Raw genomic sequence first — 23,249 nt, forward strand, 5'->3', positions numbered from 1 at the left:
GCAGACGTTCCAATATCTCTTTGCATGTCTAGTCCGTAGCAGCATCATTTATAACAGCAAAAATATAAAAGAAACTCACACATCCACCAGCCAATGAATAGTTAGGCAAAGGGTGGTATATTCATGCAATGGAATAGGACTCTTCCTTTAAAAAGAGTTAATCCTGGCAGTGTTACAATACAAATGAACCTAAGTAAAAAAGTCACAAAGACAAACACTGTGTGATTCTGTTTATATGATGACTTGATAATAGCCAACTTTGTCAACCGAAAGCTGAAGACTGGTGGCCAGGTCTAGAGGAATGGGGAACCACTATGTAATCGGCACAGAGGGTCGTTTTCACAAGATGAAAAGATGTTTGAAAGCAGAAGGTCCTGATGGCTGTACAACATGAGAGAACATAATCCCACAGAACTACACACTTAAAATATTATAAATCTAACCAGGGAAATAGGTCCATGAATAAAGTACTTCCACATAAACATGAGGAACAGAATATGGCTCCCTAGCAACCAAGCAGATGCAGCCTGGGAATGACAAGTTTAGGACTTTACCCCCAAACAAGCCAGATAGGTAGACTAGATATATCTGTGAGCTTTAGGTTCAAATGGGACACCATGCATCAGTGAATACAGTGCAGAGTAATCAAGGAAGACTACCAGGACCAGTCTTGGGATGCCATGTGTCTACACACACACACACACACACACACACACACACACACACAGAGGTACTCATGCACTTACACACATACACACACAAAGACACATAGAAAACTTAAAAGGTGATAGATTTTATGTTATGTGTATTTACTAAAACAAACAAACAAAAAAAACCCAATGAAATGAAAAAAAAAGAAAACGAAAATAGGTGATTCCTTGCTTCTCGATTTTACAAATTTTACTCTAACATTGGTGAGTCTAGATTCACCCGTCCACATTACTTTCTGTTAAACATACATAGTTTTGACTGGTGGTCTTTATTGCTTCCACAGATCGTGAGAACCAGTCCATCCTGATCACGTATGTGACTTTCTTCTTTCTGGTTGGCAGGAACTGTCTTAACCATTGCTGGTAGATCACACAGTTCTGATATCCTTTTCCTTGTGTTCAACAGCGGAGAATCCGGGGCAGGGAAGACTGTGAACACCAAGCGTGTCATCCAGTACTTTGCAACAATTGCAGTCACTGGAGAGAAGAAGAAGGAGGAGTCTGGCAAAATGCAGGTGGGTCTGATAACCAGAATGTGGATCCAGACTCTGCTCTGGTGCCCGTAAGTCTGGATCCCCAGATGAAAAGACTGCTCTTTCCCATGTAGGGGACCCTGGAAGATCAAATCATCAGTGCCAATCCCCTGCTGGAGGCCTTCGGGAATGCCAAGACCGTGAGAAATGACAACTCCTCTCGCTTTGTGAGTCACTGGATCACAGAGGGACCCTACCTGTCCTTACTTGCTGCGGTCACCCCATTTAAGTTGATATTTTAGATGCTTATCTCTTTGTGCTTCAGTGTTTAGTACTAAATATGTCTTTATCTTTTCCAGGGCAAGTTCATTAGAATCCATTTCGGTACCACAGGGAAATTGGCATCAGCTGATATTGAAACATGTGAGTAACTGGACCATTAAAAATCTAAGTAGGGAGACAAGCCAGCTTGGCTGCAGGGCCATTCTGCAACATTTTCTATGCAAGAAGCCTGCAGAACAGCGCTTGGCCTCTAGAATTGTCTGTGAGCTAATGCCAGACTCACCAGTTCACTATCTCAGTATCTCAGTCTCAGGCTAAAGAGCTCATCTCCATTCCAGAGGCCATCCAAACCTCAGAAACAACTCTAATCTCCCACCAGCAAGGTTACCTACCAGTTAGCTCCAATTTGGTAAATGTCTCCAAGGTAGACTTTTACCAGATAATGTGAGGTGATCCAAAGACAATAGAAGTTGGCTAACACACAGAGGTCTTGGATTCCCCATTTGAAACTAATTCCAGGGAAAAAGTGCACTTCAGTGTCTGTACCCAAACGGAAAGGCGCATAGCAACTGTCGTGTGCACTTCAGTTCTTATATGTAACCACAGAACAAGTGCATGAAATCTCGGTGGAGCCAAATATAGCATCCCTCAGTTTTGGCCAAAGACCCTTAAGTTTACAATATATCAAAAGAATGTTTTCCTAGTTTGATCTCTTTTTTTTCCAGATCTTCTGGAGAAGTCTAGAGTCACTTTCCAGCTAAAAGCTGAAAGAAGTTACCACATTTTTTATCAGATCACCTCCAATAAGAAGCCAGAGCTAATTGGTAAGGAAGAACTTTTACATTTGTGGATGGAAGGTAAAAATTTACGCTAACAATTTCTCATGTCAAACATATACCCTTAATTCTGTGTGCCCAGAAATGCTCCTCATCACCACCAACCCGTACGATTACGCCTTTGTCAGTCAGGGGGAGATCACAGTGCCCAGCATTGATGATCAAGAAGAGTTGATGGCTACGGATGTAAGTCATAGTATATGCACACACTTTTTAAAAAGGCCATGATGACAACAGCAAACCCCATAGAGGTGTGGTCACCTTAGTGTATATTATAAATTCTCATAGTTTCTTCTACCCTGACCTCTGCCCTTTCATCTTTCCTGGTAGAGTGCCATTGATATCCTGGGCTTCTCACCTGAAGAGAAAGTGTCCATCTATAAACTCACAGGGGCTGTGATGCATTATGGGAACATGAAGTTCAAGCAGAAGCAGCGGGAGGAGCAAGCTGAGCCAGATGGCACCGAAGGTACCAAAGTACTCTCTACATAGGTTTGAATTGGAGAGTTTTCAAATTGAAACACTTTAAATCCCATCCCATACCCATCTCTCCTTGTGACTGCACATCTGAAGACGACAGCACACTTGTATACACATGTGGCTTCCTCCACACCCTCCCTTTTCACTCCTCCTTCACTTCATCATCACTGCCAATTCAAATGAGGTATATCAAAGCTCAGCAGCCACATATAAGCTGACCTAGGGCCAGAGAACTGGGGACAGAATGAGGTGGAACTCCTGCTTTGTCCTGGCAAAACTAGGTCAGGATACATGATAGATTTATGTGTTGTTTTAGCATTAGCTAGGAAAGCCTAGTAGCTAGCAGCAGAGGATCTTTGCATAGGGTGAGAGGTGAAGAATGCACCTATGCACGTATGTATGTATGTATGTATGTATGTATGTATGTATATGTTTGTATGTATTATATATGTGATATATATGTCAGTCAAAGGCAACAAGCAAGAAAGATAAAAAAGGAGCCAACAAAGAAAAATCATGTGCCCTACATATGAAGAAACAAACATTTGGTACATAGGAACCATAAGACTGTGTCTTATGCCTTGAACTGACTTTTACAAAAACACTGTTTATTGTGGCTAATCAAACTGTTCTCAAATCCTACTTGCAACTAGTCATTAAAAGCCAGTATAACTGACCAACCATTTAATGACTTCCAAGTACCTTAATACATACAAAGAACCTCATTTGACTTTTTGTGACATGATTTAAAGGTTTTTTTTTTTAACCTAAATAACAGAGTAATTAGATAGGAGAAAGTCAAAGGAAAGAAGCTAAAAAGGATGCCCATTGTTAAAGATCTCTTGTTTTGTGTCACCACAGTGGCTGACAAGGCTGCCTATCTCCAAAATCTGAACTCTGCTGACCTGCTCAAAGCCCTCTGCTACCCCAGGGTCAAGGTCGGCAATGAATATGTCACCAAAGGCCAGACTGTGCAACAAGTAAGCACATATCCTCCATAAATCACACACCGAGGCCTACATGGGACGGCTTAATAACACTAACAAACACTGCTATGTCTGCAAAGGTGTATAATGCAGTGGGTGCCCTGGCTAAGGCTGTCTACGAGAAGATGTTCCTGTGGATGGTCACCCGCATCAACCAGCAGCTGGACACCAAGCAGCCCAGGCAGTACTTCATCGGGGTCTTGGACATCGCTGGCTTTGAGATCTTTGATGTGAGTTACCTTCATAATAATATGAAGTAAGGGACACAATTTTGAACTTCAATGTTCTAAGTGATAACCATTTATATTATATACATTGTTTGCTCCAACATTGAACCTAGTATAAGGGTTAGCCTTATAATATCTAAGACATAACAGAAAACAATAACAGCTAAATTTATTGGGTGGTCAGTATATGTTTGATACTATTCTAGGGACTTCAAAATGTTGCCTCATTTAACTTCTAATAAAGAGAAAGAAGTTGATGTTACTATTATTATTATTATTATTGAAACTGATACACAAAGAAAATCAAACAAGTGTTAAGTATTTGATGGGCATATAACACAAAGGCGAGATAGCATCTATCTGTAGCATTTGATACATATACAAGGCATCTTGCATTGACCTGGGCATGAAAAGGAGAAAGCCCAAAGATAGGAGCCCAGCCACAGGCATTGGCCTCTCCTCTTCCAGATTTACCTCATATAAACTATTTCACTGTCAGACTTTGGCTTTATCCTGGGTAAAGTAAGAGAGTGAGCAATTATAAAGACTCAAATCTTCAACTGCTGTACTGCCCTAGATCTCTATTTTCATGGATCAGATAAGTGAGGGTGTTTGGTGTCAACAGAAGAGAAACTAACTGTTCATTTCATTTTATACATCAATTAAGTGTCTTAACAAACTTTCCTTAAAAACATGACAGTCAAAGGTAAAAGTATGAACTCTTCTAGAATTAAAGAGTAGAGATTACCACCTCTATTAACAAGCTTTTCTAATAAACCACTTTTCCCTTCTATCTTACATCAGAACCATAAAGCACAGGGCCACAGTCATACCTTGACATACGTTTTTGTCTCTACATTCTTACAGGCGAAAGGAAAGCAGATTTTATTAGTACTGTAGTGTGGTAGATAGATAGGAGAACAGATAGGAAAATAAAATGTGGACATTTCTCCCTAGGAATATTAAACAAACAATTGGCTTAAATTCCTAAGTTTAACCTCACCACTCTATTCAGATTATTTTCCACAAGAATATTTTCATTAACAGATTTTTACTTCTATAAATATCCACCTAACCCTGGAAATCTCTGCTGCTCTGTGTAGTTCAACAGCCTGGAGCAGCTGTGCATCAACTTCACCAACGAGAAACTGCAACAGTTTTTCAACCATCACATGTTCGTGCTGGAGCAGGAGGAGTACAAGAAGGAAGGCATCGAGTGGACCTTCATCGACTTTGGGATGGACCTGGCGGCCTGCATCGAGCTCATCGAGAAGGTTTGTATGACTTCGTGGAAGGCTCTGGCTATGAGGATAAATCTCAGATGTCTTAAAGGACTCTAGATAGTATCACTGACCTTCCCATGTCTTGAGAGCTAAACACACTGGAATAGCACTATTCAAAAGTCATTCACTTCCTCTTTATCTCTTCTATGTGAGAAGGGCTTGGGAGGCGTTGCCTCTGTTCAGTTTCTCCCCATTTTGTTCCAACACTGACTCATATCCAGTTTAAAGGCAGTTGTGAATACTCTGTCTGTAACTGCTGGCTTCACTAAACCACTCTTGCTCATTCTAATCTGCCTCTATTAGAGTCCAGGATGTTATTAAAAGAAATAATCACTTTTTTAAAATAAAAACAGATGCACAGATGATACAGCCAGTGTGTCTGAAATAAAGAAGTCGAATTACTTGTGCTACTTAATAATCTATACTAAAGGAGACCAAATATCTAAAATATCTTAAGTAATGTTTGGGTCATTTGTATTTTTGTTACTCTGCATGGAGTCAATATTATTCTCAGACAAAAGTGTGTGTGTGCTTGCACATGCACACATGCACATGCTCAAACGTGTGCAGATACATCACCTGTGCACGTGTGAATGCCAGAGAAGGATGCTAAGTGTCCTGCTCTATCACACTCTGCCTAACTCTCTTGAGATAGCATCTCTCACAAGGCTGGTGAGCCCCACGACAGTGGGGCTACAGGTATGTGTGTGACCATACCTTGCTTTTATGTATTTTCTTGCACAGCAAGCTCTCCTACCTGCTGAGCCAGTTTCCCAGTTCCAGTACATCCTTTTTGAAGTAAAATAAAACTGTGACCACAAATGAATTCACTTAACAGGGGAAAGTATGATAGTAAAAAGTATTTAGCAAATTACCCATAAACCCCATGGGATTAGTGCTCAGCTATCCTTTTAGTTGAACCTAATGCTACAGATTGAATGAGAGATAGACTGATGGGAAGGTCGTTCTAGAGATAACAAAATGACTGAGCTTGGAACCCGACTTACTCTGTGCTTTTATTTAACTGAGGATGCTCATAATTCAAAGGACAGCCACTATAGCTGCATCTATTGAGGAAAGTGAGGTTTACAGAAGTCTACTTTTCTGAATTCAGCCACTGGGCATCTTCTCCATCCTGGAAGAGGAGTGCATGTTCCCCAAGGCGACAGACACCTCCTTCAAGAACAAGCTGTATGACCAGCACCTGGGAAAATCCAACAACTTCCAGAAGCCCAAGCCTACCAAAGGCAAGGCCGAGGCCCACTTCTCCCTGGTGCACTATGCGGGCACTGTGGACTACAACATCACTGGCTGGCTGGACAAGAACAAGGACCCCCTGAACGACACTGTGGTGGGGCTGTACCAGAAGTCAGCAATGAAAACTCTGGCCAGCCTCTTTTCCACATATGCCAGTGCTGAAGCAGGTATTTCTGTGGCCTACATCCAAATCAAACCATTCCCTCAGAATGTTCCTACACTGCTCTGACTGCAGGGAACCTACTTTACTGATGGGTTTTCTTTTTATCTCAGATGGCGGTGCAAAGAAAGGAGCTAAGAAGAAGGGCTCTTCTTTCCAAACTGTGTCAGCCCTTTTCAGGGTAAAGTATGACTTTAAATTGGATAAAGAATATATTCAGTTTCTATGTGTTGTATCTACAGGATTTCAGATAAATTAGAAGGGAATGGGATAGTGATAGGAATCACTTTCAATATTCATTCATCAGGCTAGATCTAAAGCAATACTTGGGTAGGGGTGGGAGCTTTTTTCTTCATTCCTTATTATGATTACCTGCTGAATTCATGAATGCCAACATACCCTTAAAAGTCTCTTGGGGACAACACACACATACACACACACACACACACACACACACACACACACGAGCATTTGAATAAATTCCAACAATAAGGATGCTTTCTAAGGAAGCACTTGTGAACCTCGCTGTGATTATCCCTGTGAAGGTTGTGTTCCAATCCCATTAACCATTTGAGAAGACTTGAGATTTCCTTTTGTTCTCTTTGGGGCAATATCTTCCTATGTAGCTCAAACTGACCTTGAACTTGTGGACTTAGTACATCAAGCTCCTGGGTGCTAGATCCCAGGCATGGGCCACCTTGCCAGGATTTAAGTTTCCTTTGAAAATGAGCGTGCATTCTTTAGAACATTCTCCCTCTGAGATGGATGGAACAGAGAAAAGTCACTAAAACTGACCCTAGTGATCTAAATGAATGGTTAAACTACCAAAGAATAATACTTCCATTTACACAACAGTGGAGCTTTTCCATTATATATTTGAACATTCCCATAATGCAATTATAACTCTTCCACAGCATGGCTCTTGCTGAGAGGAACACATAAGTTGTCTAGTCTGAGGGCTGCTTATGAGAATTTTGATACCTCATTGCTTTCAAAACTAAAATGCAAATGTAACCAATGACCTTTGACCTAACCAGAAAATTTGGTCTTATCCTTTTCCCATCTCACTATAATCTACATTATCCAACAAAACTGAAGGTTGCTTGGTAACCTTGTCTGTAAAGGCATTTTCAGGCTTAGATCTTCATGTTATTTGTTTTGATTTCCTAGTGGCTGAGAGACGTATATGTGAGAGACGTCTGCAAGCATGTTCTTTACGGCTGAGTGACACACTCCCCGTCATAATCAGTTACTCCCCCATATGCTCTAGGCAGAAAATGTTTTCAAGCACCTAAGATCCACCCACACAGAATTACATTGACTCACACTTTTATACTCTTCCAAAAACAAAACGAGAAATTGTCAGAAGGCTAAAGGTCGGCATGATTGCTGATCCCGGTTTTCACTGGAACTTGCCAGCTACTCTAAACTTCACTAGTGCTGAAGATATGAGAGGCCACAGAGTCATCTGCACTGTTTTCACATGAGGCCCAGTGAGACACAGGATGGCACACAGTCAGCCGAGTCCCTAGTAGCAGAGACCTGTGGTCGGTCTTCTGATGATGGCTGAGAATACTGCCTGTGTGTAGAGGCCACTGACCATGCTGTCTGGACCTAGATGCTATAAAGGACACCTTGGTTATCTGCATTTCTTCCCAGCATTTCGGTCAGAAAGACCATTTAAGCAGGTTAAATACTGAAACCTTCAAAATGCACAGCAGTTACAGACTCATATGCTTATGTCCAGTAGCTAAGAGGGTTCTGTACAATTTTTACCAAAACGATAAAAAGAAAAAGGAACTCAAAACACAACTTTCTCATGACTCTTCTGTTTCATCTTCTAGGAAAACTTAAATAAACTGATGACCAACCTGAGAAGTACACACCCTCACTTTGTACGGTGTATCATTCCCAATGAAACGAAAACTCCTGGTAAGACACGAAGCATCAATAACAAACTAGGCTCAATCTGAAAATCCACTACCCAACTAATTTTCTCTGTGTGCAGGTGCCATGGAGCACGAACTGGTCCTGCACCAGCTGAGGTGTAACGGGGTGCTGGAAGGCATTCGCATCTGCCGGAAGGGGTTCCCCAGCAGGATCTTGTATGGGGACTTTAAACAGAGGTCAGTCCTCTTTGCTGAATGACATTAAATGCTATGAATGTTTATCATTAGCTCATTAGACCTCTACTTTAAGTTTTGTTCTGGGAGTTAAACAGCTACTTCTATTTGGTGGCAGTTGGCCAAGTGATTATGTCTTTCTGACCATTCCTTATGCATTTAACTGTACAGATACAAGGTTTTAAATGCAAGTGCCATCCCAGAGGGACAGTTCATCGACAGCAAGAAGGCCTCTGAGAAGCTTCTGGGCTCTATCGATATTGACCACACTCAGTATAAATTTGGACACACCAAGGTATGGTTGTGACTCCTGTACACCTGACTCATGGACCCACACCCATTTCCGCACTGGGTCAAGTGTGGGAACGACTTGTGACTCTCTGTTCCTCCAGGTTTTCTTCAAAGCTGGTCTCCTGGGTCTCCTGGAAGAAATGAGAGATGAAAAGCTGGCCCAGATTATAACAAGAACACAGGCTGTCTGTAGGGGATACCTAATGAGAGTCGAGTATCAGAAGATGCTGCAGAGAAGGTAACAGCTACGTACAGTCTCGGGATCACAAGGTCCCTACCCCCCGCCCTGGGGACTGTCCATCAGCTTTCCTCATTCACTGACCCTCTGATTCTGAGATTAGCATGAGCTCTCACCCCTACAACACATCAACCTCAGTGTCACCCTTAAGGCTAGACTTTCCAGAACTTCTCTCCTGACCTCTGCCCCACCCCCACCCCCATCCATCTCATACACAGAAACATTTTGCAACAAGGAGTTTTCATCACCCCACATCTGTGTTCCCAGCTCTCCATGAAATTCCATATCAAATCCAGGCTGCTTTGTGTGGCGTCAAGGCTCTGTTCCCCACCGTATCTTTCATGTCTAGCCATACAGCCTTTCCCAGCCATGTTAAACACTTACCACGTATTCTCATGTCTGAACAGACCTTGTCCGCTCCCCCAAATCTACCTAGTGACAAATCCCTTTTCTTCTTTCCCAAATTAACATCCTCCAACTTATCCACACAACATTTTTATACATTGCTCTAGCCCCACATACATTTTACTAATTTTGTTCATCTGGATTTTTTTAAGACTGTCATAATAAGAGTTTAGGGTTTTTTTCCATCTGTCTGTATCATAGCTTGTGTCATGATAGCTGCCTTCTCAGAGTTAGATTTCCTAGCAACCGAACCAATAGAAATAAAACTTGCCTGGCAATAAACTTAAAGATGCCTACATATTGCATAAGCCACCCAAACATTGCCAGCCCATTGCAATCATTTGCAGAACAGTACCGATCTTACCATTTAGATTTTTTTATTTAAATAAAACAACTTTGGAGCTTACTTGCTGCTAAAAATGTCTCCAAATGTTAATGAACTTATTGCTCTGATAAGACTAAGCCACTCAGAAAATTTAGAAAAGCCAGTAGAGTGCCCGAAGGCACCAACAAGAGAAGAGTGGCTAATTCAGTGGTGATCAAAACAGGAATGGTTTGGAGGGAAGAATAGCTGGGCTGAGGTGAGGTGAATCCTTCAGCCTATGGTCCCTCACCTCGAAGTTCACAGCTGTGTGGCTGGCGGCAGAAGGAACAGCACAAATTGATGACAATGTCAGTCATGTTCTCCCAGACATTCCTGCCATATGTGTCTGCTCTGTCTATGGCAGGGGTCACTCAGATAGTATAGTCTGTGCCCTCAATACTCATCCCATCCTTGCCAGCTTGGCAGGAACTCTGTATGACTAGTATCCATATTAGCAGAGTAGCAATACTGAGGACAATAGGTTCTAATTCTGATTGTCAGGATGAACGTGTGTCAGTACAGGAATACTATGTCATCTGCAGTAAATGTCAATCACACTGCAGCCAATGGAATGATGACACCATCTTCCCCCACATTCCAGAGAATCCATCTTCTGCATCCAGTACAATGTCCGTGCCTTCATGAACGTCAAGCACTGGCCCTGGATGAAACTCTTCTTCAAGATCAAGCCCCTGCTGAAGAGTGCGGAGACTGAGAAGGAGATGGCTACCATGAAGGAGGAGTTCCAGAAAACCAAGGACGAGCTGGCCAAGTCGGAGGCAAAGAGGAAGGAGCTGGAGGAAAAAATGGTCACTCTTCTCAAAGAGAAAAATGACCTGCAACTCCAGGTTCAATCTGTGAGTGCTCCGTTCTGACCATATCATAGCACCATGCTGCAGGGGGCGCTTCCTGGACTTTCAGAGACTGTCACTTACAACATGGGACTTTTTTTGAGGAAAAAAAATCTTTTGAGGGGGGCGGGTTTATTTTGTTAGTAGTTTAATTTCCTTTCAATAGTGTGTTGAGGAGGAGAGCTACAATTACTTCTACCTTACACAGGGGAAAAGGGAGGATTCACAACTTTGAAGCAGGTGGTTTAAAGCTAAATTCCCAAATCTTACTCAAATATTTTACGTCTCTGACTTGGTTGCATTGTTCCAGCCTTTAAAAAAAATAGTTTTGAGCTAAATCTATTAGTATGGGGCCTTAAACGCCAGCAATTTCAGAAGTTGTGCCAGAAGGATCCCATGGGTCTGCCTGGGCTGTAAAACAAGTCCAAAGTCAATTTCAGCCTTAGCAATGGAGTGAGATTTTTGTCTTAAAATAAAAAGTAAAAAAAAAAAAAAAAAAAAAAAAAAAAAAAGAGGGGGGGCGGCAATGCTAGAGATACAGCCCACTGGTGCAGAACTTTCCCATCTTCTAAAAATTCTGGGTTTAGTTCTCAGCAAAACACAAGAAAACAAAGCAACAATAAATAAATAAATAAATAAATAAATAACAATAAAATCCACAAGAATGGTTCTATTTAGAAAATCTGAACACTTAAGACTGTCTTATAAGACAAGCTAATCAGTACTCAGGTGGCAGAGGCAGGCAGATTCTCTGTGAGTATAATGTCAGAGAGTCTAGGTAGTGAATTCCAAGACAGCCAGGGCTATGTAGAGAGACCTTGTCTTTAAAAAAAATAAAGTTAGAATAACCATCCCTCTTTTCCTCATCCCTTGAGATGTAACTCAGTGAGTACACATGGTGCATTTACATGAGCTGAGCCTTACTCTGGAAGGCAGGGTGTGGCACCTCCCCAACTCTTCCATCCGCATGAGTGAGCCTCTTAAGGTCACCCTTCGGAGTCCAGAAAGAGGCTATAATCAAAGAGGAAAGTAGATCCAGGAAGAGGACTTTAGTCAGACATAACTGTCCGTTACCTGGGTCTACAAGCCCAACGGTGGTAGGAAGAAACTGTGGGAAGAATAGTTTTCCAAATGCTTGAGACTAGATCCCCTCTGTCTCTTCTCATGGTTGATGACAGTAAGTATGCACCTAGTGTATTGCTACTAAAGATAAGTACCTGAGAAGTCCTCAGCCACATCCAGTTTAAACATTTAAGATAAAACAAACACTGAGAAGCTAGAGAAATCCCCAGGGCAGAGCCATCTAGTAAGTTAGTGACTGAGTCCTTTAATTAGTCACTTATAAAATTTTTAGGTAGCTACATAATTTCTCAGAGTTGCTTGTTCTTATATATTCTGAAATTCATTTTGAGAATAATAAGTAATTCTTTAACTAGAAATGGAAACTTGAAGAAACTATAGTGTTAGGGGCCATCATAAATGTTTGAATGAATTAAAAATGCTGTGGAAACGTATTCCATTTACTTTTTACTTTTCTTTTTCTTTAAATCCTATTTGACAACCAGTATTGATAAAATGATTGAAATCAAAACTAAGCAATGTCACTAAATCAACATCTTTGACTATAGCAACTACATAGTGCTCAGAAATTATTACAACCTCCTTACTTACATATGAAAAACTGAGAATTGGGGAAGAGGGAGCAACTTGCCCTAGACAAATCTACGGCTCTTTGGAGACAAGAATCCAGGCTTCTTACTGCTCTGGGTGCAAATCTTTCTCTTTTCTACACACAGTTCTACAGTCAGCACTTTCTCCAGCCCAGTCATTGTGTAGATTCTTTTGCTTCTAAACATCTAGTCTTGTTTTCTAATTAGTTGCATGTCTCTAAATCAGATCTAATACTCAATTCAAGGTGAACTTACGTTCATGCTGAAAAATTCAAACAATTCAGATGAACACTAGATAATTTGCCACCCCAAAAAAAGCAAGTTTCAAATCAAGTAACAGACTGTCTACATGTCTTAATGAATGCACAGGAAGCAGACAGCTTGGCCGATGCTGAGGAAAGGTGTGAACAATTGATCAAAAACAAAATCCAACTGGAGGCCAAAATCAAAGAAGTGACCGAGAGAGCTGAGGACGAGGAGGAGATCAACGCCGAGCTCACCGCCAAGAAGAGGAAGCTGGAGGACGAGTGCTCAGAGCTAAAGAAGGACATCGATGACCTTGAGCTGACACTGGCCAAGGTTGAGAAGGAGAAGCACGCCACGGAGAACAAGGTTTGAGATGTATACATGGGAAGCTTAGGACTCATTTTAATTAAGAAGTAAAGCATAAAACCGTAACTATTAAGATCTAATGTTTAATGCAAAGCATGTTTGTTTCCCAAGGTGAAAAACCTCACAGAGGAGATGGCAGGCCTGGATGAAACCATTGCCAAGCTGACCAAGGAGAAGAAGGCCCTCCAGGAGGCCCACCAGCAGACCCTGGATGACCTGCAGGCAGAGGAGGACAAAGTCAACACCCTGACCAAAGCCAAAACCAAGCTTGAACAGCAAGTGGATGATGTAAGCACGTTTCAAATGTCCTTCTGACATATTTCTTTAAGTGCATTTCAATTTTAACAGGTTTCTCTTCCCCATCAGCTTGAAGGATCACTGGAACAGGAAAAGAAGCTGAGGATGGACTTAGAAAGAGCCAAGAGGAAACTGGAGGGGGACCTGAAGCTGGCCCAAGAGTCCACAATGGACATAGAGAATGATAAACAGCAGCTCGATGAGAAGCTTAAAAAGTAGGGGCTCCAGAAAGAATTCTATATGATGCCATCTTTCAAATAATTTTCATATAAATGTGTCTGCTATTCTGTCTAAAGGAAGGAGTTTGAAATCAGCAATCTGATAAGCAAAATTGAAGATGAGCAAGCCGTAGAAATTCAGCTGCAGAAGAAGATCAAAGAGTTGCAGGTGAATCCTCTCACATATTTCTCTTTCTTTCTTTCTTTCTTTCTTTCTTTCTTTCTTTCTTTCTTTCTTTCTCTCTCTCTCTCTCTCATTCATTCATTCATTCATTCATTCATTCATTCATTCATTTTGGTGTTTTGAAGCAGAGCTACACTATGTAGCCCAGTTTAACCTCATATGTTCCTCCTGTCTCAGCGTTCTGAGTTCTGGACTACTAACCCCTCACCTTTTTTTTTCTACACACCAAAAAAATCCCAAACCAAAACAAAACAAAAAAACCTTAAATTGAGATGTGTTAATGTACATGTTTGATTTCCAGGCCCGCATCGAGGAGCTGGAGGAGGAAATCGAGGCAGAACGGGCCTCCAGGGCCAAAGCAGAGAAGCAGCGCTCTGACCTCTCCCGGGAACTGGAGGAGATCAGCGAGAGGCTGGAAGAAGCTGGCGGAGCCACTTCAGCCCAGATCGAGATGAACAAGAAGAGAGAGGCTGAGTTCCAGAAAATGCGCAGGGACTTGGAGGAGGCCACCCTGCAGCATGAAGCCACAGCGGCCACCCTGAGGAAGAAGCACGCGGACAGCGTGGCTGAGCTCGGGGAGCAGATTGACAACTTGCAGCGGGTCAAACAGAAGCTGGAGAAGGAGAAGAGTGAGCTGAAGATGGAGATCGACGACCTTAGCAGTAATGCAGAGGCCATCGCCAAAGCCAAGGTACCGAACACTGCGTCTAAAGAGGGCACTGAGCCAGAAAAACAGCATCCATTGTTCTTGGTATCAAACATGATTTGTAGGCATTTTATAGCATTATTCAAACATTTCCTGTCCTAATATATTCCCATAATTTCATTTTCTAAATTTTCTAAAATTCTAAAGTAACTCACTAGTATGACTTCAAAATCCACTTAAGTGGGTGTCAACATCATTGGAATATGTGGCTTTTTTCCAATAATGACTATAACATGTATGTTAAATTCTAGCATATGCCAAACACCAACTTTCTACTCATATCTCAGATATTTTAAGAATATATCTAATTCTTTTAATATTAAAACATCCTAATAACTTTAAAATTTGGGGTTACATTTTTCTTTTTCCTCTTCTTTCTTTTCTTTTACTTCTTTTCTTTCTTTTCTGCCTATATTCATAGTCAGTGTTTGATTCTCCCTTGCCATGTGATCCTTAGGGAAACCTTGAGAAGATGTGCCGCACTCTGGAGGACCAGGTGAGCGAGCTGAAGAGCAAGGAGGAGGAACAGCAGAGGCTCATCAATGAGCTGACAGCGCAGAGAGCACGCCTGCAGACAGAAGCAGGTAGGGACTCCTTCCCTGGGTCCCCACACCCTGCACTTTACAAAGGGGGTTCTTACTATGCAGTAATATTCTCATTTAAGAGGGAAAGAAACAAACTATCAGAACTTTTCCAGGCAGGCCATAAAGGTATGGGGAAGCAAAAATAAGTAGACAAATTTGTTATATTCCTGCGGCACTCCTGCTTGCCAAGCTACATTTCTGACTTTTATTTTTTTGTTGTTGTTGTTAATGTCCACTTCTATAACAATGTTTAGAGATGAATAAAAATAAACACATGTGCACACCGTTTATTGTTAAACCCTGAGTTCTTCCGCCTCCACTGCTCTTAGGTGAGTACTCCCGACAGTTGGATGAGAAAGATGCTTTAGTCTCTCAGTTATCAAGGAGCAAGCAGGCATCTACCCAGCAGATTGAGGAGCTGAAGCGTCAGCTCGAGGAAGAAACCAAGGTGAGTTTTACCAGAGATCTCAACAAACCAAACCTAAGAATGCCCAATTCTAGCTACTTGAGGTGTGTGAGCTGTTACAGGATATACGAATTGAAATCGCTTGACTATCATTTCTGCAGGCCAAGAACGCGCTGGCCCACGCCCTGCAGTCCTCCCGCCATGACTGTGACCTGCTGCGGGAACAGTATGAGGAGGAGCAGGAAGGCAAAGCCGAGCTGCAGAGGGCGCTGTCCAAGGCTAACAGCGAGGTGGCCCAGTGGAGGACCAAATATGAGACAGATGCCATCCAGCGCACGGAGGAGCTGGAGGAGGCCAAGTATGGGATGTGAACTTTAGAAAACAAAGATACGGTCTTCGTGCTCCCTAATGCAGCAAGTCTCACAAGAAGCCATGGGGGTCTTGTTGATAGTGACATGAAAATATCAGTAGCTGACATTTATTGAGTACAGTTTCTTTTAACCACATAGATGTCAATTCAGGAGCTGAAGGGAAAGCGCGTTTTGCCCTCTGTGTACCTGTGTCAAGTGTTACACATCCATCCGTATGCTCAATTAGCATCATAGCAGTATTAGGTCACTATTTTTTGTTTGTTTTTTCCTTTTATAGATAAAAGAAGCTAACCTAACCTGAGGGCATAGACTTATTTAGAGGAACAGCCTGTGTTGGAACTCGAGGTTCTGATTACAAAGTTTATCTTCTTAAGCTCTGAGTAGACCAAACATCCCTCTTTAAAAAAATCACAATTGAGTTCCCTACATTATACAAAATGTCTAGGATTGGTGTAAGTAAGAGAAAGCTTTAGTCTTAGAAGACAGAGGGCACATTCAAATACACCTTCCTGGGTGTCACGTTTAAAGGGGTTATCTGTGTCCTAAGGATATGGCCTTGGCACACCCATGAGAATGAAGCAAGAATGTAGACCACTCAAATGAAAATTAAACCTGCCGTTGCTTCTGCACGAATCATCCGGATTTATCTGACAATTGTGTTCTCTAGTTAGACTGTCCAAGCATACAGGATTTAAACAAATTAGCTATTCTCTCTGGGTGGGGTTCATAAAAGGAATCAGAAAAGTCTGAGATAACAAACATGGCCTTAAGAAGGGATAGATAAACTGATCAACAGTGTTGTCCTAGCTGATGATTTTCACAGTCATTCCCAAACAGAAGTTCTGTAAGCCCAGAGCCATTGATATATTAAGGAACCTAGCACTGACACCAGCCTGGGGGAATCCAGTAACACTCCAAGGACTTCACTGAGCCCAACTATCTGCCATTTTGGAACATCCCCATTTGTCAGTCTAAAATATAGTATGGTGATCATGATCACTGCTGAGAGGCAGATGGGCTCACCAGCCTAGGGCAGGAGGGTGAGAGGGACTATCCAGTTATGTTTTGTTCCTAGCTTTGGCTGGGTCTTGACAGTCTGGCTAACTTCTCAGGAAGAAGCTGGCACAGCGTCTGCAGGCGGCAGAGGAGCATGTAGAAGCTGTGAACGCCAAGTGTGCTTCCCTGGAGAAGACGAAGCAGAGGCTGCAGAATGAAGTGGAGGACCTCATGCTGGACGTAGAGAGGACAAACGCGGCCTGTGCAGCCCTGGACAAGAAGCAGAGAAACTTCGACAAGGTGGTCTAGCCTGCTTAAACTTTATGAAAACTCTATTAGGTCTTTCTCCTGCTTGTCCCAGCTAACAATCTATGGCCTTTTCAGGTTCTATCAGAATGGAGACAGAAGTATGAGGAGACTCAGGCTGAGCTTGAGTCCTGCCAGAAGGAGTCCCGTTCTCTCAGCACAGAGTTGTTCAAGGTGAAGAACGCCTATGAGGAGTCTCTGGATCACTTGGAGACGCTGAGGAGAGAGAACAAGAACCTGCAGCGTGAGTCCTGACCCTGATCAGTTCTGGCTGGATGCTTCCATCTTGCCTTCATTTCAAGCACTTCCTTTCATCCTTTCTTCCACAGAGGAGATTTCTGACCTGACTGAGCAGATCGCAGAGGGAGGGAAGCACATCCATGAGCTGGAGAAAATAAAGAAGCAAGTGGAACAAGAGAAGTGTGAGATCCAGGCTGCCTTAGAGGAAGCAGAGGTACAGGCTGCCTTGCTGTGGGGGATGGGGAGATAGCAGACAAACATTAGCAAAAGTACCACGCTGAGTAATGGTTTCATGAATTGAATACATTATTATGCAGCAGATTTAAATTTAAATTTGGGACCTTTGTGCACCGGGCAATTAGGGGATCCTATCAAAAGCCTTCCTAATGTCAGTACTGGGCCTGGAGAGATGACTCATATGTTAAGAGCTTGTATTGCACTTCGGGAGGATATGAGTGCAGTTTCCAGTACACACATCTGGTGGCTCACAACCACCTGTAACTCTAGCTCCTGAGGATCTTATACCTTCTTCAGGCCTCCAAGAGCTCCTCCAGAGACATGACATTACCCACACAAACACGTTTGTACATAGATAAAACTAAGTTTAAGAAAAATGCAAATGAAGCCATCCATTCAGCTTCTTAGGATTTACCACAAGAAAAATAATCTTAAGAGGTAAAACTTTAAGACAAATATGTCCAATAGAAAAGGAAGCAAACTAGAACAGTAGAATTTGAAATAACAGTTAAATATGGTTATAGGCCAGGAGAAGTTACACATACATGAAATCCCAGCACTTGGGGGTAGAGGCAGGAGGATTAGTCCAAATTTGAGGCCAGATTGATCTATCTAGTAAGATTCAGGTCAGCCAGAGCTGTATAGCAAAATCACACCTTAAAAGACCAAAAGGAGCCCAGAAAAATGGCTCAGTGGTTTAAGGCCCTTTCCACCTCTCCTCTGCCCTCTATCCAGTCTTCAGAACCCACAAGGCAGAAGGAGAAAAGCAACTCCCACAGATTATTCTCTGACCTTCGTGTTCTATCTGTCTGTCTGTCTAAATTATTTATTAAATAAAGAAGTAAAAAAATGACCAAAAAGTAAGATTAATGTGGGGAAAGATTTATGATAGACACGCATGTTTGCTTTTAAAAAGCAAGACATGTATTCGCATATAAAACTTTGATTACATAAAAACAGATAGAAAAATAGAAATAGGGAAATGGAAAGACCATGAATGAGCGCACGGTCATCCATCCTGAGACACAAAGCAAGACACTCTGCCTTCAAAACAGTAGAAAATATCGTACCACATTAAAATGGTTGTCTCTCTGTGAGGGGCAATGAGAAGCTTTGCTTTTATACACTGTCTCCACATTGTACAGTGAGTACACATTACATAATTGGGAAAAAACTATTTTTAAACTGATAGTTTCTATGCCAGATTAATATTCATACATGATGATGACTGTAGCTTATGAAGCATTATACATATATATATGTAGTATGCTTATACTACATGTAAAACTAATCAGATTATTCCGCTAGTATGTCATGGATCTTTAGATAGTGCACAGTACCTTTACTACATAACTGTCCTATATAATCTGTAACTGGATAAACAAACGAAAAAGTGATTCACCACATAGGTTCTTGGGACAACTGTATTAACTTTAAAGTTCAACACGATGACAGCAATAAGAGTTTGTCTCACAAACTCAGAGTAGACCCCAACCACTTGAGCTCTCTTCTGCTCAGTGCTGACTGATCACTGTGTCCTTAAGGCATCTCTGGAGCACGAGGAGGGAAAGATCCTGCGCATCCAGCTGGAGCTGAACCAAGTCAAGTCTGAGATCGACAGGAAGATTGCTGAGAAGGATGAGGAGATTGATCAGCTGAAGAGAAACCACATTAGAGTCGTGGAGACCATGCAGAGCACGCTGGACGCTGAGATCAGGAGCAGGAACGATGCTCTGAGAGTCAAGAAGAAGATGGAGGGAGACCTCAACGAGATGGAAATCCAGCTGAATCATGCCAACCGCTTGGCTGCTGAGAGCCTGAGGAACTACAGGAACACACAGGGCATCCTCAAGGTAGACATGCATTCACCTCTAAGATGAGTTACAGAACACACCTGCCTACTGTTCTCACAATTACTTCTTAAGCCATCTGTCTTTAGCTACTTTCACCCACTGTTGTGATAAAAAAAATACCCTAGGGAAAAGCAACTTAAAGGAGAAAGTGTTTATTGTGGCTCGCAATGTGCTTAAAGCATATTAGTCTACAAACATCAAATGTAGAAGATCAAACAGAAAGCTGAAAGATAAGAAATGACAAGATCGAGAACACACAGACTTTACACAGAACAGGCCTGAGGTTGGATCTTGGCTTTGTCACTTTGACTTTAAGGAAGTTATTTAACTTCTCAGACCTATTACGTCTTCTATATAATAAAAATAAGTTTCCCACTTCATGGATGCTGTGAGGGTCAAATGAGCTATGTAGAAAATGCTCTATAATAGCTAAAGGATAGTGACAGGCGTGTGACAGATAATAAGTTAAAGGCAGAGACAGAACAAGACTCTGTCCTTTGACAATTTTCTCTCCCTCTATTCCTCTCACCATCTCACCCTCTCACCATCATTCTTAAACTCATACAAACTTGCCTGTGCAAGTCATCTCCTCTTCTTAATACCAACACCCTCCTCTAGCTCATCTCCTAGGTGCTCAGATCCTCTTCAGAATAGTCAAAATATATTTTTTTAACGGATAGGACACCCAGTTGCACCTGGATGATGCTCTCCGGGGCCAAGAGGACCTGAAGGAGCAGCTGGCGATCGTGGAGCGCAGAGCCAACCTGCTACAGGCTGAGATTGAGGAGCTGCGGGCCACGCTGGAGCAGACTGAGAGAAGCAGGAAGATTGCAGAGCAGGAGCTGCTGGATGCCAGTGAGCGTGTGCAGCTCCTCCACACCCAGGTGAGCCAGATGCTGGTGTACTGTTAAGTGAGGAATCTAGAGTGTAGGCATGTATGTGTAACCAAGGATGGAGCTATAGCTCAACCACCATTGTAGCCATGAGAGTGCTCTGGGTCACCTTACTGTGCATTCCTATTTGTCTTTTCTTAGACTTTCTACCAAGAGGGCTTTTTAGATTTAGACATAAAGGTAGACTTCTGAGGTTAATAAAACCATGAAGAATAACCCCGGGTAAGCAAGCCTTTGACTCCAAACTGAAACACATCTCACGCAGCACTTATCAGGGGCACATCAGAGTTCAACTGATGCACCATGGTCACTGTTCCAGTGCCTCACAGAGCATTCAGCACCATCCCTTCTTGCCTAGGCATTAAATGGCATAGCAGTCCCTCATAAGATCTCCATGACACCAAAATAACCACACTCCAGCATTTCCAATACACTCCAAGGGAGTTTTCCTTCCCTGCAAGAATACTGTGTTAAAATTTTAAGAAAATGTTTTCCTAATGCAAATTCAGAACCTCCCCCCCAAAACACACACAATGGACAAGCCCTCCTCTCTCTCCCTATACCACTGTGTACACGCACATAGTTCTTTGGAGAGACTTCCTGTGTCATGTATGTACTCTCACATATATTAAAAACAAAAAAACCCAAAACCCTATTATTCTCAACCTGTTAAGCAGAGAATACTATAAATAAAACAAAAGAAAAGAACTATGATTGGTAGATGACTACCAATAATGGGCATACATTGTTGTCTTGAGATAGGACCTTTCCATGTAACACAGGCTGGTTCCAAATTCATGATCCGCCTGCCTTAGCCTCTGCACTGCTGAGATTACAAGCATGCACTCTCATACCCTGTCAATGCAGGCATTCTTAAAACGTCAGAGGTCCTCATATGTAAGTCAGACAGGCAGTAAAGGAGTGAGTATGAGGAAGGAGGCTCCTGCAAATTTATGCCAAATAGAATACTTCACATTAGTAAATTCTTGGGTTAGACTAAAATAGAACAATTGTAAACCCCAAGTGGCAAACCTGAAAACATTATAAATTCCTACCATTTTTTTTTAACAGAACACAAGCCTCATCAACACCAAAAAGAAGTTGGAAAATGATGTTTCACAGCTTCAGAGTGAAGTCGAGGAAGTGATTCAAGAGTCCCGCAATGCAGAAGAGAAGGCTAAGAAAGCCATTACTGATGTGAGCACCATACACACTATCCTCTCCACACCTGGGCTACCTGCCACCACCAGGGCTCATCATTTTCTTGATTTATTTGCCTCTCAGGCCGCCATGATGGCGGAGGAGCTGAAGAAGGAGCAGGACACCAGTGCCCACCTGGAGCGGATGAAGAAGAACTTGGAGCAGACGGTGAAGGACCTGCAGCACCGTCTGGATGAGGCTGAGCAGCTGGCACTGAAGGGTGGCAAGAAGCAGATCCAGAAACTGGAGGCCAGGGTGGGTATCTGCAATCCTAAATCTTGAAAAGGCAAGGGGGCACATGCTTCTTGTTGTGGGATCAGGAACACCCTGCCCATACCTGTAGTTGACCCTAGACTAACCCCTCAGGCTAACCCCCAGGCTAACCTCCCAGGCTAACCCCCAGGCTAACCACCCCCCCCAACACTGACTCGAGATACATCTTTCTTTCTTGGTTATAGGTACGTGAACTTGAAGGAGAGGTTGAAAATGAACAGAAACGGAATGCTGAGGCTGTGAAAGGGTTAAGGAAGCATGAAAGACGAGTAAAGGAGCTTACCTACCAGGTAAGAGGAACAGCTTTCTAGAACGTACAGGTATCTTGCCCAAAGGGAAAGACAAACCCTCATGACTACTTAGGTGGCACTTGCAGGTGTGCACATTAACTCCATGTATGTAAAGGATAAAAGACAGAGTTGCTGATCTGAGGCATACAGCAAGTTAGGATGATTAGGGAAGCCTTTACAAAACAACACAGAACGGGTCATGCAGGTCAGTGGTAGAGTGCATATTCCACATGAGCTTGATTCCCACTAATGGGAAGAAAGGCAGAAAGAAGGAGGAAAGGGAAAGAGAAGAGAAAGGGAAGAAAGGAAGAAAGGGAAGTTGCATTAGAGAGAAATGAATATAGGCATTAAAGTAAAATAAGCTAGATGTTAGTCTTAGTGTGGCCTCTCCCAGAATAGGAGGGTAAGACCTAGAGAAGATGTATAGAATTCTTTAACTGCAGAAGGGGAACAACATATACATTTAAAAAGCAAGACCACCATTCATAGCATGGGTTGGTCAAGTTTACCCCCAGGTCCCCTTTCTGACACACCAGCGACTTATTTTAGCACCGGCGGTAGATGCATTTCTTTGGATTGAATGAATATCTTTTTTAAATTAAACTTTCAGACCGAGGAGGACCGCAAGAACGTGCTCAGGCTGCAGGACCTGGTGGACAAATTACAGGCGAAGGTGAAATCCTACAAGAGACAAGCTGAGGAGGCTGTGAGTATCTGAGGTTTTGTAGGAAGATGAATTCTATTGAAAGAGAAGGGCTGGAGAGATGGCTCAGGGGTTAAGAGCATTGGTTGCTCTACCAGAGGTCATGAGTTCAATTCCCAGCAACCACAAGGTGGCTTACAACCATCTGTAATGGGGTCCAATGCCCTCTTCACATAAAATAAATAAATAAATCTCTTAGAGAGAGAGAGAGAGAGAGAGAGAGAGAGAGAGAGAGAGAGAGAGA

General features: G+C 42.4%; 1 protein-coding gene across 1 annotated transcript in view; it reads left to right on the forward strand.

Annotated features, from left to right (window-relative positions):
- Nucleotides 1-23,249, forward strand: part of LOC114631692 (myosin-8) — a 29,942-nt gene that overhangs the window by 5,088 nt on the left and 1,605 nt on the right. The window contains exons 6-39 of the mRNA XM_028780063.1: nucleotides 995-1,022; nucleotides 1,117-1,225; nucleotides 1,318-1,410; nucleotides 1,543-1,606; nucleotides 2,191-2,289; nucleotides 2,384-2,487; nucleotides 2,632-2,770; nucleotides 3,643-3,761; nucleotides 3,848-3,997; nucleotides 5,098-5,268; nucleotides 6,392-6,701; nucleotides 6,808-6,875; nucleotides 8,539-8,626; nucleotides 8,703-8,820; nucleotides 8,989-9,112; nucleotides 9,210-9,346; nucleotides 10,717-10,972; nucleotides 13,006-13,248; nucleotides 13,360-13,536; nucleotides 13,615-13,760; nucleotides 13,842-13,932; nucleotides 14,249-14,638; nucleotides 15,111-15,237; nucleotides 15,567-15,685; nucleotides 15,805-16,001; nucleotides 17,127-17,310; nucleotides 17,395-17,560; nucleotides 17,646-17,770; nucleotides 19,338-19,646; nucleotides 20,327-20,530; nucleotides 21,611-21,736; nucleotides 21,824-21,994; nucleotides 22,198-22,302; nucleotides 22,913-23,008. Of these exons, the coding sequence (XP_028635896.1) occupies nucleotides 995-1,022; nucleotides 1,117-1,225; nucleotides 1,318-1,410; nucleotides 1,543-1,606; nucleotides 2,191-2,289; nucleotides 2,384-2,487; nucleotides 2,632-2,770; nucleotides 3,643-3,761; nucleotides 3,848-3,997; nucleotides 5,098-5,268; nucleotides 6,392-6,701; nucleotides 6,808-6,875; nucleotides 8,539-8,626; nucleotides 8,703-8,820; nucleotides 8,989-9,112; nucleotides 9,210-9,346; nucleotides 10,717-10,972; nucleotides 13,006-13,248; nucleotides 13,360-13,536; nucleotides 13,615-13,760; nucleotides 13,842-13,932; nucleotides 14,249-14,638; nucleotides 15,111-15,237; nucleotides 15,567-15,685; nucleotides 15,805-16,001; nucleotides 17,127-17,310; nucleotides 17,395-17,560; nucleotides 17,646-17,770; nucleotides 19,338-19,646; nucleotides 20,327-20,530; nucleotides 21,611-21,736; nucleotides 21,824-21,994; nucleotides 22,198-22,302; nucleotides 22,913-23,008 (5,153 nt within the window). The remainder of the gene's footprint in view (nucleotides 1-994; nucleotides 1,023-1,116; nucleotides 1,226-1,317; nucleotides 1,411-1,542; nucleotides 1,607-2,190; nucleotides 2,290-2,383; nucleotides 2,488-2,631; nucleotides 2,771-3,642; nucleotides 3,762-3,847; nucleotides 3,998-5,097; nucleotides 5,269-6,391; nucleotides 6,702-6,807; nucleotides 6,876-8,538; nucleotides 8,627-8,702; nucleotides 8,821-8,988; nucleotides 9,113-9,209; nucleotides 9,347-10,716; nucleotides 10,973-13,005; nucleotides 13,249-13,359; nucleotides 13,537-13,614; nucleotides 13,761-13,841; nucleotides 13,933-14,248; nucleotides 14,639-15,110; nucleotides 15,238-15,566; nucleotides 15,686-15,804; nucleotides 16,002-17,126; nucleotides 17,311-17,394; nucleotides 17,561-17,645; nucleotides 17,771-19,337; nucleotides 19,647-20,326; nucleotides 20,531-21,610; nucleotides 21,737-21,823; nucleotides 21,995-22,197; nucleotides 22,303-22,912; nucleotides 23,009-23,249) is intronic.

The sequence above is a fragment of the Grammomys surdaster genome, unplaced genomic scaffold, assembly GCF_004785775.1.
Source record: "Grammomys surdaster isolate TR1022 unplaced genomic scaffold, NIH_TR_1.0 364, whole genome shotgun sequence".
Lineage (NCBI taxonomy): Eukaryota > Metazoa > Chordata > Mammalia > Rodentia > Muridae > Grammomys > Grammomys surdaster.